The sequence below is a fragment of the Penicillium vulpinum genome (assembly GCF_028829585.1).
Source record: "Penicillium vulpinum strain IBT 29486 chromosome Unknown utg000003l_segment0_segment0, whole genome shotgun sequence".
Lineage (NCBI taxonomy): Eukaryota > Fungi > Ascomycota > Eurotiomycetes > Eurotiales > Aspergillaceae > Penicillium > Penicillium vulpinum.
The window spans coordinates 8,167,371-8,185,551 of NW_026643243.1; the positions used below are offsets into that span (position 1 = coordinate 8,167,371).

Below are 18,181 nucleotides of genomic sequence, written 5' to 3' on the forward strand. Positions count from 1 at the left end.
ACGCCCCCTTGGCGGCGTCCGGACATAGGTGACACTTATTTCAACTGCCTTGGCTCTATCAACTCTCTATTCTATCCACGAGCGGTCTTTTTCTTCTCTTCTCTCCATTGTGATGGATTAATCTCCTTTCGTGTCCATTCGTTCTTTTGCCGGCCTTTCTGTCCCTTCTTTACGGGCTATATTGCCTGTTTTCATCTTCCATATATCCAACCACCCTCAATAACAATGCCAAAGACTCGTCCCGCTACCTCGGGATACGCCCGGCTCGCCCAGGCTGACGAGGAACGAGGCTACCTTCATGATGACTCAGAAGACGATGAGATGGGCGCGATCTCAACAGTGTCCACCTCCGCTCCCCGATACGCTCCCATCTCCTCCCGAGCCCAGATGCAGGCGTCCGGTCTCCAAACCCCCCCAGGCCATCGACGCAGGCACAGTGGTTTTCAGCATGCTCGAGGTCGTCGGAACTCCGGGGTGGATATCAAGGCCATCAATGCGCGTCTCGAAAAATGGGCGGACGAGATTGCCTCCAAATTCAAGATCAATCGTGTCAAGGGCAAAAGCTATGAGGAGGAGAAGCTTGAGATTTACCATTCAGTCTTCCAGGCACCTCCCGGAGTTACCCCCGTGAGCGCCGAGGCTCTTGAGTCAGAGGAGTTTGAGGGTCAGCAACGGCGGGCCCGCGCCGAGTACGAGGAGATTGTCGAAAGTGTGCGCCTCGCGATTGAAATGGACATACATCCTCGGATGATCTCACAAGGAAGCTCAGGCAGCTACTTTGCTCGAAACCCTGAAGGAAAAGTAGTGGGTGTGTTCAAGCCGAAGGACGAAGAGCCGTACGCCTCACGAAACCCTAAATGGACAAAATGGATTCACCGCAACTTATTCCCCTGTTTCTTTGGCCGTGCGTGTCTCATTCCTAATCTCTCATATGTCTCCGAAGCCGCTGCATACGTTCTCGATGCCCGCCTGCACACCAACCTCGTTCCCTATACCGGTATTGTGCGACTGTCTTCGAAATCGTTCTTCTACGATTTCTGGGATCGGAGAAAGGCATGGAAAGGTAAGAAAGTTCTGCCTCCCAAGGCTGGCAGTTTCCAAGTCTTTTTAAAGGGATTTAAGGACGCCAACATTTTCCTCCGAGAACATCCCTGGCCTGACCAGGTGAATACTGGATTCCGCGCCCAGGATGCCCCCAAGCGCAAGAAGCGGCCATGGAACGAGGCCTGTCGTCCATCGGGGGCACAGTCAGACGAGGAGGATGACGAAGATCCAGGCTATGTTCCCTCGCCAGCCGGTTCGCGTGACGAAAGCGCTGAGCGCCGATTCTACTGGACCGAGAATCTCAAACAATCCTTCCGCGAGGAGTTGGAGAAGCTTGTGATTCTAGATTATATCATGCGAAATACCGATCGAGGTCTTGACAACTGGATGGTCAAGATTGACTGGGGGACAGAGCAGGTTTCTATCATGGCAGAGCCCCCAAAACACACTGAGCCGCAACCTAAGCACGATGATGACGAGCTTATGCCCCCGCCTCGTCCCATTTCCGTGAATTCAAATGGCACCGCCAATCCCCCCTTCCACCCATACAAGCGGCATGAAACAATGATGGCCATCAGTCGCACGGGAACTCCACTAGCCTCTTCAGAACAATCAGCTTCTGTCCAGCTTGGTGCCATTGACAACAGTTTGTCCTGGCCATGGAAACACCCAGATGCCGTAAGTTTTGGAGTTCACGTGTAATTACGACCTTCGATTACTAACAACAAGCAGTGGCGCAGTTTTCCCTTCGGTTGGCTTTTCCTGCCAGTTTCGTTGATCGGACAACCATTCTCGCAGAGAACTCGTGACCATTTCCTTCCCTTGTTGACATCCACAGCCTGGTGGAGCGGTACGCAGATGGCCTTGCGTAGTGTCTTTGCGCAAGATGATGATTTCAAAGAGAGCATGTTCGCTCGACAAATCGCCGTTATGAAAGGTCAAGCCTGGAATGTGGTGGAAACATTGAAACAACCAGATCACGGCCCGCTTGAGCTTACTCGACGAACCCGGGTCTGCGTATGGGATGACTTGGTTGACGTTCCTGTTGCTATTCCGATGCGCCCGCCTTCCACAGACAAGCAAAGGAACAAATCTATGAATTACGACCCTGATGAAGAAGAGATGGATATTGGTGCATCCGCATCTTCGCAGCCAATCCCCGAGTACGACTTATTGGGATTGAATTCGTCGCCAAGCGACCTCCCCAACCCAAACCGGTTCGAACTCACCCGTGGTCGAACTGATGCTGACAGCGAAGGTGCTGATGGTTCTGTCGGTAGCCCTGCAACTACAAATGATTTCGGTGGCCGAAACACCGGGGGTTCTCTAGATGGATGGTCTTCGCTTCCTCCCCGCCAGCACAACCATCGTAGAAACGGCGGTTCCACATCCTTCCGTGTTCCTCATGTCAATACATTTGGCAACGACGATCTTGAAGGTGACCTTGGCTACGCAGTTGCAGAGGGCATGGAAGGCAACCAGCGCAAGGTGATTGTTGAGCGCCTGGAAGCTGTTAAGAGCAAAAATCCCGTTTTTACCTGGTGTTAAGGTCAGATTTTGTCGTTCTATCCTTTTGCACTTTTCACTCTCCTACGTTCTTGCATTACTTCTTTCTCATTTAATCTGCAGCTATCTTCTACAGCGTTGTCTTCTCGGGGTATTTGTTGCGTCCCTGTTCTCCGGGAAACGGTTCCCAATTCCTGTTCAAGATTTCGACTGTACCTTTTTTTTCTGTGACATTTCACACGAGTCCTTTGCTGGACATGCTCATGATTTGGGAGATTTCCTTGTTGTATATAGACATTCTCTGGCTGTTGGGATTGCCTTGGGCTGTGGCGCATTGATTGGGCGATCTGCCTCATGTAGCATATTGACGAGACTTAATTCTATGATACCTTCATCGTCTTATTATTATTATTATTATTGTATCAATCATGCTGATCAGGTTAGCTTGTAGTGGCATGTGACCCTGTAGTATGTCACGAGATATAGATCCCAACTCGGGCGTAGGCATAACCAATACTCGACTTTTGGGGCTCCACAGTCAGTACTATGTCATAGTATTGTTAAAAAAGCAAATCAAGGTTAGATGCAATAGATAGTCCCTCATGTAAGGTAATACTACTGCGATCCACTCCATCGACTGCTTGCATGACATTGTTTTGTGAGACATCATCTTCGCCATCGCAAACACACCTGGGCCAGGATCAAACAGATAAGCAATCCATAACTAGACGTGACAATTTACCTAATATATAGGTAGGATATACTGTTAAGTAAGTATCATAGAAGCAGAAAAGAGACAAAAAAGAGAGTATCCAAGCCTTAGATCCAATAAATCTCCACAATCTACAGAGTACAAAGTATAGAAAATGACTGGGGGGCAACTAAGCACAGGATCTCCCAACCTCAGATTGGGATATATGTATGTCACGCGTCCAGATGCATAGACTTTTTGCTCCCTTATATTTGGAAGAGTTCTTCCTAGACTCGCCACTGATATAGCTTTTCTCTAAGCTAATCTAAGTCCTTTTAAGTACATACATGTAGTACTTGCGTTCTATCACACTTTGGAATACCGTGTTTGGAAGCGCGTGGACTGATAAGATCTTATCGGCGGGTTTCTCCGAGGCACCGACTTCAGAAGAACCACTTCGTCATTTCGAGTTGCTAACAACGCGACTGATCTTACGACTGACTTGAGCAAAAAAAGTCGCGCGAATCGAAGGACCACCATAGTGAGAAAACTCGAGGTCAAGGACCCTCCCCTCGACCAAGAGTCGCCTACAGATCTGATCACGATTCCCTCGACGAGGCAAACGACAAGGCGCCGACTGGATTGCAACTGGGAAAACGACGTGGTTTCCCCGGGAATATATACGTTGACAACCGGGACAACAGTGCTACTGCTGTTGCGCGCGATTCTCTTCCGTATCTCTCACTTTCAATGACGCCGGAGATTTCGCGACTCTCGCGTCTGGAAGACGCACCTTTCGTTGGCCAGCCCATTTGCGTAATCACTCCGCTACAGCGTTAATATTTGATACACGACATCAAGGCTCAAATATTTTGAACTTGATTGATTTGCCCTCACACGCGGAACCTTCGACAAATCAGGTAGAAAATTAATCCCAAATCGCAGTCGCCTGTCCTGCATTCCAACCCTCCCGACACCGCTGCGAATACTATTCAACTTTGAGGTTGGACATAGAGCTTGCCTGCCTGAAGGAACTGGATCTTGTCTTTCTATTCACAGCAAGTGAAGCCAAAATACCAGCACTGTTTGCTCTCTCATCCACTGACTTTTATCACTTTGCTTTCACAGCACCGCGCGAACTTGAATCCGACCAAACCTTATCTTGGGCTTCTTGACAACAATTGAGACATCATGGCATCTCATGCCGCAATGCTCCTGAATCCAAAGGGCTCTAAAAGACAAGCTCAAGGCAACGGTAATCCTTCCTTTTCTTCTTCCCCAGCGAGTGATTCAACCCCCATGGATGCTGTCGCTATGCCTTGCCAGTTACCCTCGGACCAATCTAGGCCTATGGCTTGTTCTTCTGCAATTGCTTCCCCTGATTCCCTTGGTGCTTCTCCTCATGTCTCCACACTTCTTTGTGTGAACACAACGGATACTTCAGCCATGCCTAGAGACCTTGACTCACCTGGAGCTTCTGTCCATCTGGGCACCCAGATGGATACCCAGTCCATGTCTACGGACATGATACATCCAACAGAACATTGTGTCCCTTCTGCCCCTCAGGTGGATACTTCGGTTATGCATAGCAAGTCTCTTGGCCCTGCCGACTCGTTTCCCCCTTGTGCTCCCAATTCACTTGGTCCCTCTTCGATTATTTCTTCTGGAAATATATTTTTACCTGTTACTTCTCCCCTGATAGACCCCATGCTTCTCGGCCCCATGCATTCCCAAGGCTCACTTTTGGAAGGTCCAGGAAAACAGCGGGGAAATGGTTCATCTCCTGCCTCTCCCATGGCTCCTGCAGGCACTGCAGCTGCTACACGATTTCATCAACCCGCTATTCGCGCCTCCCCAAGTGTGGCATCGGGAGCTTCGACCCCAGCTATGAAGTCAGAACCCGGTCTGACAGTGCAGTTCAGCTCCACCCACGACGAAGACAACGAAAGCGACGCGAAAAGAAGTCACCGCGAGATGAGTGATGACGAAGGGACCATCTATCGCCCTAATTTGATCGAAAATGTCTATGGCGTTGAAAAACGGAAGAATCAGCCGACGAAGAAAATGAAGACTGAGCACGACGTGGAAGAAAAGCCGAACATGACGACAGCACCGGTCTCAATCTCTGGAAATAGCGGGCTTGGGAAGTGGATGAAAGAGGAGGACGTGAAATCAACTCCAATTTCCACTACACCCGAGGTAGTGGATTTGACAGCTGGTATGAGATATTTTCTTTCTCCTATTTCCCCTGGTTTTTTTGGAATTCAACTAATATTATTCTAGACCTTATGAACACGCCCAAGGATGATGACGAAGTCCTATGCACTGGTTCAACAGATCTCAGCACCCAGCGTGTTTGCTTCGGAAAAGTTGAAAACGCAATGGTCATGGCCCATCTAGTTCCCAGACCAGGACACACTGTTTTCAACGACTTCTCACACGCTTGGCCGTCTATTAAATTAGACTTGCAACGCCAGCCCGTGAATGGCAATTTTCAGATCGACGTGGCTGACCCTCACGGCAAAGTCTTCGGTACAATTGACCCTAAAACGGCACAAGGACTGTCTCCACTCATGGACTCTGAAATACCTATCGATGTAACAGCCTTATTGGATTTCCGGAGAACGTCGCCAAATGAAGAAATTTGGGCTCCTACCTCGGCGATATGGCGTGCAAGCCTCAATATATACGGCGAACGAAAGCAGGCAGAGGCTGTTGGCAAATTTCTCTCTCACCGCAATATCTGGTTAGGGACTCCAAATTCCGTGGACAAAGGAACTACTGTGTTCAATCCACACGCAGAGCTCCGGCGCCAGCTTGCCGCCGCCAACGCCGCCGCCAACGCTGGGCGTTCTCGTCCAGGTTCAACTATCAGATATGAAGCGCGAACTGCTGAAGAGGCCAACGATGCAGTCATGAAGATGTTCGATCAACTCGCCAACGCGAACATTCCGACAATGGAGCCGTCTTCTCATATCATGACACCAATGCTCCATCACCAAAAGCAAGCCCTGTGGTTTATGACGGAGAAAGAAAAACCACGCAAATTTGGCCAGAAGGAAGAAGACAACAATTCCTTGTGGCGAATGGAACGTACACCTAGTGGGAAGACACAGTACCGCGAGATCATCACTGGGATGATTTCAGAGCAAAAACCCGAGGAGTCGCTAGGCGGTTTGTTGGCTGACATGATGGGCCTGGGTAAGACTCTGAGTGTTCTTTCATTAATCACATCATCCCTTGGGTTAGCTGATGACTGGACTGAGATGGCTCCTGATCCCGCCCTTGTTCGCCGAGTTCCAGGAATTCGCAACACACGGACAACACTACTAGTTGTCCCGTTGAGTGCAGTGAGCAACTGGGTTACCCAAATCAAGGACCATCTCAAGCCACGCTCCATCAGCTATTATGTCTTTCACGGTCCATCGCGTACCAGTGATTTCAATGAACTTGCCGAGTTCGATATCGTTATCACGACTTACAGTACCATTCTTAGTGAGATCTCGGGGCGTGGCGCCAAGAGTGGAAAACTCAGCCCTTTGATAAAAATGAACATGTTCCGGATTGTTCTTGACGAAGCTCACATCATCAGAGAACAAAATGCGGCACAGACCAAGGCGATTCTCGGGCTCCACTCCGAGCGTCGGTGGTCGGTTACTGGAACACCAATTCAGAATCGCATGGAAGATCTCCTGTCTGTGACCAAGTTTTTACGGATCGCGCCTTACGATCAACGAAGCCAATTCTCCCAGCATGTATCTAGCCCGGTCAAAAATGGCGACCCCAATGTACTTGCCAGGTTGCGAGTTCTGGTTGATTCATTTACCTTGCGCAGAGTCAAGGACAAAATCAATCTGCCACCCAGGGAAGACCATATCGTCACACTAGAATTCACTGAGAAAGAACAGCAGTTGCATGACTTCTTCAAAGCGGAATCAAATGTGATGATGAGTGTCATTGCTGGTGAGGACAGACGCAAGATGGGTGGTCGTATGTATCACCATGTTCTGAAGGCTATGATGATTCTCCGCCAAGTCAGCGCACACGGGAAAGAGCTTCTTGACATTACAGACCGAGAGAGAGCCAAGGGGTTATCTGTGCACGACGCGATTGACTTGGAGGAAGGCGAACCGGAGAAAAATCCGGCAGCCATAGACAAGAAGGCATATGAAATGTTCGATCTCATGCAGCAGACCTCAGCCCCCCGGTGTGGCAATTGCAATCGAGAACTCGATGAACCTCTGAATTCAGTGGGAGCTGTTGACCGTGACTCTCCAATGGCCATTGTCCTACCATGTCTCGATATTTTCTGCCCTGGTTGCTTCTCAGGCTGGAAACATGCATACGATTCGTGTCCCGATGCCCAGATCCGTTGCCCTAGGTGCGAAGGATGGATTGTCTTGAAATACTCGACCATCACGCCGGCTGGATTTGAAGAATACGAGGCCCAAAAGGAAAGCGATCGGCAAACCCGGAAGCTGGGCAAGAACTTGGGTGAATACGAAGGACCCCACACCAAAACCACTGCACTGCTCAACTACCTGAAGGAAAGTGTTGAAGACAGCAAGAAGCTCGAAGGCGAGTCGCCTATCAAGAGTGTTGTGTTCTCTGCGTGGACCTCGCACCTGGATCTCATTGAAATCGCCTTGAAAAACAATGGGCTTGATGGGTATACTCGACTTGATGGTACCATGACCCTTGCAGCGCGCACAAAGGCACTTGAGGAATTTGCAAAGGATGACAATATCAAAGTTCTTCTCGCAACCATTGGTGCCGGCGGTGTGGCCCTGAATCTGACCTCTGCCTCGCGTGTTTTTATCATGGAGCCCCAGTACAACCCCGCCGCTGTTGCTCAAGCGATTGACCGCGTTCATCGTCTTGGGCAAACTCGACCTGTGCAAACCTATCAATTCGTCATGAAGGGCAGCATTGAGGAAAAGATAATGCAACTCGCCAAGAAGAAGCAAGAGATGGCCGACACGAGCCTGAATCGCGTCAAGCAAGACAAGCGAGAGAGCCAGGAGGCTCGCATGCGTGAATACCGCAGTCTTTTCAAGTAGATCCTCTTATCTTTTCTCGTCCCAGCTCTGGATGTGTGCTTTCCCCCTTCAGTTCCCCATTTGATTTTTCGTTTTTGATTTTTCGTTTCCGTTCCCATTTGATTTTTTTTTCTGCCCCAATGCCGGTGGCTCGCTGGTTTCGTTTCATGATACCCAGGAAAGGAGAAGGCGTTAGTATCTATTATTATATCTTTGATTCTCCTTGTGACCATATACCGGGCGTTCTCTTTGTATCCTTTTTTTAAAGCACAGTTTATAGGCACGTTTATACACGGGTTTGCTTGCTTTAACCATAGAAGGTCTTTTATTTTCGTGTGCTATTTATTAATAGTGTTTTAGTATATTCACACATGAACTAGATTATGCATACTTCCTATTTTACTTCCAGAAAGAGAGTATAGCAGTCATCGTAACATGATCCTTGAGTAGAATAGAATCGTTTAAGCTCTTCGTATGTCTCTACAAATTAATATCTACCGGTCAATATTGGCGTCGACTGTTAATAGTCAGACCCTTCCTTGTTAGTTCTTTTTCTTTGGCCCTGTCAATCTCACACACTTGTTGAGAATCTATGGCTATTATCACTCCAGTGCTAAGTCCCTAGACGGAAGATGCGCCGTTTTAACCTCATCAAATCAAACATATAATGAACTTCCGGCTGGTGACTGCTTGCCTCCTAGATCCAATAAAAGTGAACGTATTAGTACGTGCGCTTTAACCAGCGCTTAATGTGTCAGGAACAAGACACCTATCCATGCCCATAAATGCTATTCACGACAAATCTTGTTCCCAATATACTACTTATCAAATTTTGACAAGTCCTTTGGGGTCGCTTTCACCTTCTTTTTAGCCGTAAAAATGGGGGTTCAACAGAAGATACCAGCGAAGTCCATTGATATCGAAGGATACTTCTAATAAATCAACGGTTAATATGACTCGCCCATGTAGTCAAAGTCAGCACTCAAAGGGGACTTGTATGAATATGTCATTTCTAGTTACCATATATATCAGTTCAAATCGAGAGACAATTAGAAAGTCAATATCCATGTTAATAACTTCTTGGTAGCTAGATTCTGTACAAACCGGCTTTGTGCCATGTAGTATTCGTGAGATTTTCATGTGCAATCGGTAAAAGACTCTCCATCACATAACGCCGAAAATACAGCCAGGAAAATGAAAACCCGCGCCAGTCCTATCTGCTTCGTAACTCCCAAAGTGCAGGTAAATCGTATTTCCTAAGAACAGTTAGACTCACTTTGGAGGATACCCATCCCCATGGATACCCACAGCCACAGCGCCGAGAACATCATCCAGCCGATTCCTCAACTTCTTCAACTCCCGGACTTTCGCGGCGCGCTCCTTTTCAACGTCTCTGAGTTCCGTCTCTAGTTCCCGGATTCTAGCCTCTTGCTCAGCCTCAGAAGCGCCAATCCCAGGAAGCACAGAGATGAGATACTCAATCTGCTGTTCCTTGATAATGAGATCGCGCGCAAGCTCCCGCTGCCGACTCGCAAATGTGCTGGGTGAGTCCGGTGCAGGAGGGAGGTTAGGATCTCCACCTTCTGCTGCTGCTGCTGGCGCAGCGCCAGGTTGTTGAGGAGGCGCAAGCGGTGGTGATGCATTTCCTGCAACGGTGGCTGCACCCCCCACTCTGTTTGCGATCGCTGCTGGGACCGGTGGTGATGATGAGTTCTTGGTCATCTTGGCTAGGGCCGGTACTGCATCGGGTACATTCGGCGGTGGTATCGTGGGGGCATTGTCGTGGTATGTTGTGAGATAGCCAAGTGTTGCGTAGAATTGTGTTGCGAGCTATTTGGTCCGCATGATGAGCAAGGGTTTGAATGTAGGTTCTACAGAAGGGAATTTTACCTGATCCAGGCAAGTCTGGAGCTGCGTAAGGATGTCAGCCATGGTAGCGATTCGAAAAGAAAATCAAGGAGGCTTAGAGTAGCTTAAGAAATAAACTCAGAATGTCTGGTCGAGTGAAAGAAGCGGAGCAAATGCGGAGAGAAGCTCCAATGCGGTGAGGAGGCTTTTCTTCCTCACATCACTCAATGCGCCTGTTGCGGCTACGCCATGGCCTTGTTGCCGGATACTCTCCCTTGATACTCAGAACAAGTATCTGTCGCTGTTTTTCTAGTTCCCAAGTTCATCATGAGCTGACACCATTCGCCCGGCGGCTTTTCAAACTCCCCTTGGCCCCATCTCCGCCCTCACAACATCACAATGACCTGACGACATTTCTTTCATACGCGGAGCATATTTCCCTTCCAGAGACTAGCACGGTATATGTCGGAACACACTATGAATATACTGTTCTCCAAACCCTACGTCGCTATGCGCTAAGCCTCGACCGCATTGGCGGTCGTGACGACGCCGGCATTGATCTCGTTGGCACTTGGCACCTCCCGGAGCGGGAGCGAGAGCGCGCACTCCGCGTACTAGTTCAATGCAAATCACTCAAAGCCAAACTAGGTCCTAATGTTGTCCGCGAATTAGAGGGAACCTTCCGCCAGGCACCTGTCGGGTGGCGCACGGCCGAGACGGTTGGCGTGCTGGTGAGCCCGCGCGAGGCAACAAAAGGTGTTCGTGATACGCTAGCTCGGAGCGCATATCCACTATTCTGGATGATGATCGAAAGGGACGGAACCTTGAAGCAGGCGCTTTGGAATGCCCGTGCAGAGGAACTTGGGGTTGGCCCTCTAGGCGTGGAAACACGATATGGAACCACAGAAAATGCAGAGTCGGGCTCAATTACAAAGGAAATGTTGTTGACGTGGGATGGATGTGATATCCCGGATATGGACCAGGTGGAGCAAAAGCTTATCGATTTTGCCGAGCAATGGGTAGCATCCTGGGGTATGGATTTGTCGGAAACCCAGAAAGAGGAGCTGCTGGATACTGTAGAAAGAGTCCTAACTCATGACATCTCTACTCGATTGCTTGATAGGATGATATCGGACACAGACCGGAAGAAGGTCATTCAAGCTTTACAAGAGCGCCTAGCACAGCAGCAAGCATCCGACTAAAGGCTATATTACCTGAAAAACATAATATGTACAGACAGCCCATATGACTGGAGTGTATGAAGAAGAATTGTATGACTCATGATAGAAAATAATCCAAGGGTATAGAAACACCAACAGTAATATAAAAACACGGCTTCCAGCCTCCAAAAAGAAGAAAACGCCAGAGAGCACAGACGCCCACAAAACCATCCCTCATCAGGATCATCCTTGCATCGTTGACCAAAAGTAGTTTGCGTAGAAGAGGCGGGAGAATTTTGGGTCGATATTGACGACATGAACATCACCCTTGCGGCTATTGCGAATGACTGCTCGGTTGAAGTTGCCCGCCTCATCAGGCTCGATATCAACACCGAGCGAACGGAAGATCTTGAGCCGCAGGCTAGATATGTATTAGCAAGAGTATCAATCCAACACCGGAACACAGGCACGCACATGGTCGCATCATCAGCCTCGCGCTCGCGCCGTGTTGCTTCGTCGCCCTCAAGACCTTGGGACTCTAGGTCGACTAGTCTTTCCTTAAGCATCTCCAACTCGCTCTCCAGGCGCTCACTTTCAATCTCTAGCTCCGATGCTGCCTTGGCAATGCGGAACTTCTTGGTGTCCAACTCCACAATCTCCGCCGCGTGTTTGCCCGAGTCGTGCACCGCCACGGCTTCTTCGTGTTGTGTAGATAGGGAATTCAGGTGGCGCGAAAGTTTCCGCATGGCCGACTCGGCCTCACGAATGCGCAGGTCGCGCGATTGCTGGAGGGTTGAGAGCGAGTCATTGATGCGTGTGATGGCTTGTTTATCGGGATGGATATTAAAGTTGCCAATAGTGTGGTGGATGAGCTGAAATCGTCAGCAAATTCCTTAACTCTAGATTACGAGAGCGAAGAGAGTAGCGCATACAGTTCCAGGGTCCTCGTCGAGCAACATGATGTCGGTGGTTACAGATGTCGAGGTGGAAAGCCGCCCGGTTGTTGTGGTTTGTTGCGGCAGCAACAGCCACAGCACCGCCACATATGTTGCTCCTCCGCAAAGTGACGTTGCGCTTGTGATTTCTCCATCCTCGGCTTTGCCTTCTCACCTAACGCAACCAACACTCCTACTTTTGACAAACTGTTATTGAATCATTGAAACCATTGTTCTGGTCATCTATTTAAAACCCACCAACTCCCCGTTTCGCCATGTCCAACCTTCCATGTAGGTGGTTTATTCCGACTGATGCCTGGTGTTTGAAAACTAACTTGCTTTGCCCCGCCAGATGCCGCCGATGCGGAAAGGTTTGTTTTCCGCCAAAAAAACTGCAGCGAAAGGAAATCTCGGAACCGTAAGAACTGACTTGACTACTATTGACACAGTCCCTTGAAACCCGCCGAGCTACAGGTCCTAAGAGCGCAATACGAGAAAGAAGGCGACTATGTCGGAATCCAGACCAAGTTCAACTACGCATGGGTATGGTTTATCTAGACTTGAGCAGGTGTGCCTGCGCTAACCGGTACTCCCCGCCTATGCGGGGGTGGTATTAACTTTAGGGTCTGATCAAATCGAACATCCGTTCAGAGCAGCAAGAAGGTGTTCGCCTGCTTTCAGAGATCTTCCGCGGAGCCCCAGAGCGGCGACGCGAGTGTCTCTATTATCTCGCCCTTGGCAACTTCAAGCTAGGGAACTATGGCGAAGCCCGCCGATACAACGATTTGCTCCTGGAGAAGGAGCCCGCAAACCTCCAAGCTGCCAGCCTTGGATCACTTATCGATGATAAAGTTGCCAAGGAGGGCCTGGTAGGCGTCGCGATTGTGGGCGGCTTGGCTCTCGTCGCGGGTGTGGTTGGTAGTCTAGTGATCAAGGGGGCCAGAAGACGGTAAACACCTGTTTAGGATTGGCATGGCCTGCAAAGGCTTTGACAGCCGAAAGGGGTGTCTATCTAAAGTATGACCACCTATGTATATTTTTCGTGTGGGATCTGGTATCTTGGCCGTTGGCGATTTCTTTTATTGTCGGAGCATCCGAGGGCGTTATCTCTTTGTCTCTACTCTCTCTCTATTTCTATCTCTGTCTCTCTCTTTTTCAGCCACCAGTAGGGCGGTGGTATGATACATACCTGCCAATCGTACATGACCCAAAATTCATCTCATGCTGCATACTCCCAGGTTTGAGTAGCAAAGTCATTTCGTCACATTCTCTTAAATTTAAGTCTAAATATAGGTTTCAAACCCAGTAGCTAGAAGGAAGCTATAGCCTACGTTAAGGCAAATAGCTAGTTGCTACAACACACATCTAAGGAGGTATCCCATTAGCTATATATAATATCGCATGTAGCATATAATCCTATGATCCCTAGTAGATCTAGTAGAAAAGGCCGAAGACCCCTCTCTCTACGCTAGGTATTTCAAATCAAGTATAACGGCACCTATAAAGCAATGCCGATTACTCGAGCATCTCACTAGATTAAAGACCTAGATTTTTATAAGACTAATATGTATGTACATTACCCCTACCTGTGAAATTCCCTTGCTTATGGTTGCTAAAGTATATTAGCTAAGATACTTCAATGCTTAGTAGGGACTAAGTGACCTGAGGAAAATACACAGGTTTAATAAATTAGAAGGCTGCGCCGCCCGTTGTTCTACAAAAGAAGGAAATACCTCTCGGGACTGGTTACGTCTGCAATAAATATAGTGGGAGGCAGTATTGAGGGAAAGAGTTTTTCGAACTTCAGCGCAAAATCAACGCCTCCACGGCGATCTTTGACTGCAGAGCCAACGGAAACATCACCCACGCATCTTGAAAATTCCATGCCAGGTAAAGGATCAATTGGATTAGACTGCGGCTATCCGGTCAGAAGAAGGTGGGCACAGGCACAGGCACAGAATGCTAGGCACAAATAATTTACGAGTTGGTTAAATAAGAGCTCTGTTCCCTTGTTTTCTGTTCTGTGTTGACAGCCGATGCCCAGCAGCGAGCTTTCCTTTTTATCTTTTTTTAGAAAAAGGTGGTTATTCGTGGAAGATAAAAAAAAGACCGTATATCCTTGCCACTTTGCCGTGATGTTACCCTACTAAGTGAACCAGTCAAAGAAACATTTCATCCTGGGAATATGTACGAAGTACCTAAATGGATAATTTACTGAAATTTAGTGTACCATTGCTATTTGCAGAGAGTACTTCATTCTACCGGGGTATATTATCATAATACCGCTTCCCAGTCGCTTATCATGTCACTAAAAACTTGGTCACACTCCGAGACTGAGATGCATATCCCTTTTCAGCCCAGAGAGTGCTTATCCTGCACAGCTGCCCCCTCCTTCATTAGATCACGAGTCCTATATAGCTAGCGTGGATAGCCCTAGAAATGGCTGGACTATTGTTTTGGTCAACCTGGTAAGCAGACAAAAGAAGTAATCAGTCAAGATATCTATTTTTCTATTATTTGCCCATCAACCCACAACAATGAAAGGGTCTCATGCGTACTCTGGGGTGAGCAATGACGACAACTCGGGTGAGTCTGATAGGTTCTCTGACCTTGGGGGGAGAACTATTTCTTACCGTGGCGGCCACTTCATCCAAATGGCATGGAGCTTAGTCTGTGTTCTGATGTTTCTATCGGGGAGTATAATGATACTAGCCACTCAAAGGTGGAAGTCATCAGACAGGGAATGTGCTGCGCAGCTCAGCATCTGGTGTATGTATCTTGATAATTGTCCCCGTCCCAATATGCACACCTCATCTACACGTTAGGTTTTCTAACTCTGACTTTTGTGTAAAGCACCATTGCTTGAAGCAGTCGAATATGAAGAGCATGACTGGACCGACACGTTCTCAATGGAGAGCTCAGGCTTCACGGGCACTCCTTCAAAGCAAATCGAAGCAAAATGGAAGAGTATTGTCGAAGGTAGGCACTGTTTTGTCCCAGGCGATCCTCTATCGGAGTTCTAGGCTGATTTATTGATAATTAGTGCCTAGTGTTGTCATCCCACCTGAACGCCTGCCTTCCCTTAACCGGAGTGCCGAGCAAGGGTTTTTGCCCGCGTCCTCAAACTCTTCTGCGCATGGTTATTTAGCCGGCATCGAAGTCTTCCATCATCTTCATTGTCTCAATGTTCTGCGACAGTATGCATGGCGTGATTCATACCCCGAGGAATTACTTCCCAGTCTCTTCAAGTATAATTCACCTCTGGTTGTGCGTGCACATGTGGATCATTGTACTGAGACTGTCAGACTTGCACTCATGTGTAATGCTGACGTTACGCCCTATCTGCTTTACGAGAAAGAGGCAGAGCCTGGCTCGAAGGTGCCTGCCAGGGAAGACTTCCAGGCGTTTCATAAGTGCAGGAAGTTTGATCGTCTATTAGACTGGGTTAATACCAACGGGGTAATGCCGCCCTGGCTTCAAAAGGGTAATCCTACCTAGTTAGCCCAGTGACCCCAAAATATAAATCACTTTAATTTCCGTTAGCAAGGAATATATGAGGTACACCCGGACCCTTTTTGTATCCACAGCGCCATCTACGCTAAAACAATGTATAGATTCATGCCCGTGCAGCCGCTGCGGGGTAGTGCAGCCTGATTTAGACAAGGTCTGAAGATAGGATTTGCTTTAATTTGGGCAATGGGGAACTAAATGACGCGTGTAAGTCTTGTCATGCCGATCAGGATGAGAGTCACTTCAGGCGACGAGAGGACTCTAGTGGGACTCCAAAGGAGCTCCGGTGGGACGCCAACCCGACCGGAAATGCAGACATGGCTAATTGAGGTTAGAATCCTCAAAAATAAGATGGGCTAAGCAATAGATAAGAACCCGTAGAGGACCTGTGGGGAAATCCCCGGCTATTTGGAGTGGCACATGATGTACCGCATCTGACCAAATGCATAGTTTTAGGATCAGCGCAGTTTCGATACTTTGTAGTTCCGCTCGTTATCAAGGAAACAATAACCAGACAAGAGTGCTCACTACCACCATAATCTTGCATCACATCTAGTTCCGCGGATTGCTTAAAACCCCACAACAGGGAGTTTACTCCGAATTACTAGGGTAGTAAGACATTGCGCCTTCGCCCCAAATCTCGAACAAGTAAAGCCCTGTGAGAGGGTACCGGCAGCTTTTCCTGTTGTCCTCAAATTTATTATTGGAGTCTAGTCGAAGGCTTCATACCGGGGAGCCATCCAGAGGCCATATTGCTCTTGCACTTTTCTCTCCCTTCAGTCAAATATAGGCCCATTGCAGAATCAGTCTGTTAATTTTCTTGAATACGAACTCATAGTGGATCACAGCCCACTGGCGCGGGTAAGACTAAATAGATATCGGCCTTAAAGCCCTGGGGTAAGCTAGTGCTGACGCACAACATATAAGACCCCTAAATCTGAAACCTGATCAGTGTTTCCCGCAATATGCGGAGGAAATATACCTGCGGATATATCTCGGGGCTAAAACCTCACACCCGGCGGGCCAAATCAAGTCTTGTCTGTCGGAGTCTGTCTCCCAAGATTCCAAACGTTGCTCTTCATTGGCGTACCGCAGCCACTAGCATGTGTGTTGAAACGCCAGCCATATGTACATATTTGATTTATGCATTATTGTGTACGGTTTTATAACATGTTCAAAACCCTAGAAGCATACCTAGGTATCTATAATTGGGTCTGTACTGAGACATCTATAGATCGCTTCTACAGATTAACAGTTTAGCTAGAGAGCTGATATTCTGGTTTCATTCCATGTAAATATCAGATTCTAATCAATACATATATCTACTACGAGGCTCAAGCCCCTTTGTCTCTGCCACCGCTGCCAGCGAGGCGAGCGGTTTTCCCCGGCTGCCCCTATCGGGCATTGGCTGCTTAGACAACCGTCCAATTCTCATCTATCCACCGTTCTATCTTCCTGAAATCCCTGCACTTATGGTGAGAAGCAAAGTCTGCCCGCAGGCCGGCTGCCCCTCCCACCTGCACGTATAACAATGAGACATCGCTGGAACACATGAGGGTAGCTCGCAGGGACTCAATGCAATGGTCGACATGGATACGGTTCTTGAGCTCATTTCTCACCAACCCCTCTGGGGGCTCGTCATATTTACCTGCCTGCCACCATGTGTACATACGCACGATATTCTGTGGTCAGAAAGTTGGTCTTAGCTTTTACAGGTCCTAGAGAAACCAATATGGCATCCTTACCAAGCAATGTAGTTGATGGAATACTTCCAGCAGCCCAGTGTATCCAGGGCCAACATCAGAAGGAACGTGTTGTAGGTGATCCTCCTCAGTCTTGTTCAGCGTACTAAGTTTGTCCGGAGGGATTTCGACACCGTGCTCTGAGAGGAGTTAGATAAATGAAAAAGTATTCAGGAATAGAATAGTATCTCTTACTATACGTTAAATTAAACCAAGCAGACTCTCTCTCTTCAGTTGGAGGCCCACGGTAGATACTGGTGGCATTGAATGCCCCATCAAAGTCGTACTCGATATACTCGACCGCATCGAGTGCGGGTGCTGTGTTGGAATTAAGCTCGTATTCAAAGCCCTGTAAAGATATATTGTACTTACACCAAGATGAAAGTTGTTTCGTGCATTGTAAGTCACTAGGATTGAGCTTTGTCAAGACGGCAACGATGAGTGCGCACACTAATAAACATAGTGCAATCAGAGCAATAAGCACTGGATTAGCGATGTGACGCACCCAGCCACGGAAACGTTGATGTCGCGGAATGATGTACCCATCATGCGAAGTGTCTTCCTGGTCGTGCTCTGTGATGGATTCAGAGTCTCGCGACTCAGACATGAGAGGGTGATATGTCACCTGTTTAGGCTCCATGGTGCTGAAAATGACAAGTGCAAATTCTTGGATGAAAAGTCAAGGACGGGCAAAGGGGATGAAAGG

The 18,181-nt window shown here is 48.3% G+C and overlaps 8 protein-coding genes across 8 annotated transcripts; 5 read left to right on the forward strand and 3 right to left on the reverse strand.

The window, feature by feature from the left end:
* Positions 1–225: 225 nt before the first annotated feature.
* N7479_008122 (1-phosphatidylinositol 4-kinase LSB6) lies at positions 226–2,592 on the forward strand (the record flags this gene model as incomplete). Its single annotated transcript, XM_057255816.1, has 2 exons — positions 226–1,722; positions 1,777–2,592. 2 exons carry the CDS (start codon positions 226–228, stop codon positions 2,590–2,592), a joined length of 2,313 nt encoding a protein of 770 aa, XP_057109678.1.
* Positions 2,593–4,432: 1,840 nt separating this feature from the next.
* N7479_008123 (DEAD/DEAH box helicase) lies at positions 4,433–8,301 on the forward strand (the record flags this gene model as incomplete). Its single annotated transcript, XM_057255817.1, has 2 exons — positions 4,433–5,459; positions 5,525–8,301. 2 exons carry the CDS (start codon positions 4,433–4,435, stop codon positions 8,299–8,301), a joined length of 3,804 nt encoding a protein of 1,267 aa, XP_057109679.1.
* Positions 8,302–9,552: 1,251 nt separating this feature from the next.
* N7479_008124 (med21 domain-containing protein) lies at positions 9,553–10,212 on the reverse strand (the record flags this gene model as incomplete). Its single annotated transcript, XM_057255818.1, has 2 exons — positions 9,553–10,110; positions 10,171–10,212. The coding sequence occupies 2 exons, from the start codon at positions 10,210–10,212 to the stop codon at positions 9,553–9,555; spliced, it is 600 nt and encodes a 199-aa protein (XP_057109680.1).
* A 143-nt stretch (positions 10,213–10,355) lies between these two features.
* On the forward strand, positions 10,356–11,330 carry N7479_008125 (uncharacterized protein; the record flags this gene model as incomplete). The annotated part of the gene is made up of 1 exon (XM_057255819.1): positions 10,356–11,330. One exon carries the CDS (start codon positions 10,356–10,358, stop codon positions 11,328–11,330), a length of 975 nt encoding a protein of 324 aa, XP_057109681.1.
* A 201-nt stretch (positions 11,331–11,531) lies between these two features.
* N7479_008126 (kinetochore Spc24 family protein) lies at positions 11,532–12,247 on the reverse strand (the record flags this gene model as incomplete). Its single annotated transcript, XM_057255820.1, has 3 exons — positions 11,532–11,709; positions 11,763–12,160; positions 12,221–12,247. The coding sequence occupies 3 exons, from the start codon at positions 12,245–12,247 to the stop codon at positions 11,532–11,534; spliced, it is 603 nt and encodes a 200-aa protein (XP_057109682.1).
* A 251-nt stretch (positions 12,248–12,498) lies between these two features.
* Positions 12,499–13,176, forward strand: N7479_008127 (mitochondrial fission 1 protein; the record flags this gene model as incomplete). Its single annotated transcript, XM_057255821.1, has 4 exons — positions 12,499–12,514; positions 12,576–12,594; positions 12,673–12,766; positions 12,847–13,176. The coding sequence occupies 4 exons, from the start codon at positions 12,499–12,501 to the stop codon at positions 13,174–13,176; spliced, it is 459 nt and encodes a 152-aa protein (XP_057109683.1).
* A 1,584-nt stretch (positions 13,177–14,760) lies between these two features.
* Positions 14,761–15,721, forward strand: N7479_008128 (oxidase ustYa family protein; the record flags this gene model as incomplete). Its single annotated transcript, XM_057255822.1, has 3 exons — positions 14,761–14,809; positions 15,077–15,202; positions 15,267–15,721. The coding sequence occupies 3 exons, from the start codon at positions 14,761–14,763 to the stop codon at positions 15,719–15,721; spliced, it is 630 nt and encodes a 209-aa protein (XP_057109684.1).
* Positions 15,722–17,145: 1,424 nt separating this feature from the next.
* On the reverse strand, positions 17,146–18,115 carry N7479_008129 (oxidase ustYa family protein; the record flags this gene model as incomplete). Its single annotated transcript, XM_057255823.1, has 4 exons — positions 17,146–17,415; positions 17,479–17,615; positions 17,671–17,793; positions 17,848–18,115. 4 exons carry the CDS (start codon positions 18,113–18,115, stop codon positions 17,146–17,148), a joined length of 798 nt encoding a protein of 265 aa, XP_057109685.1.
* Positions 18,116–18,181: the final 66 nt, after the last annotated feature.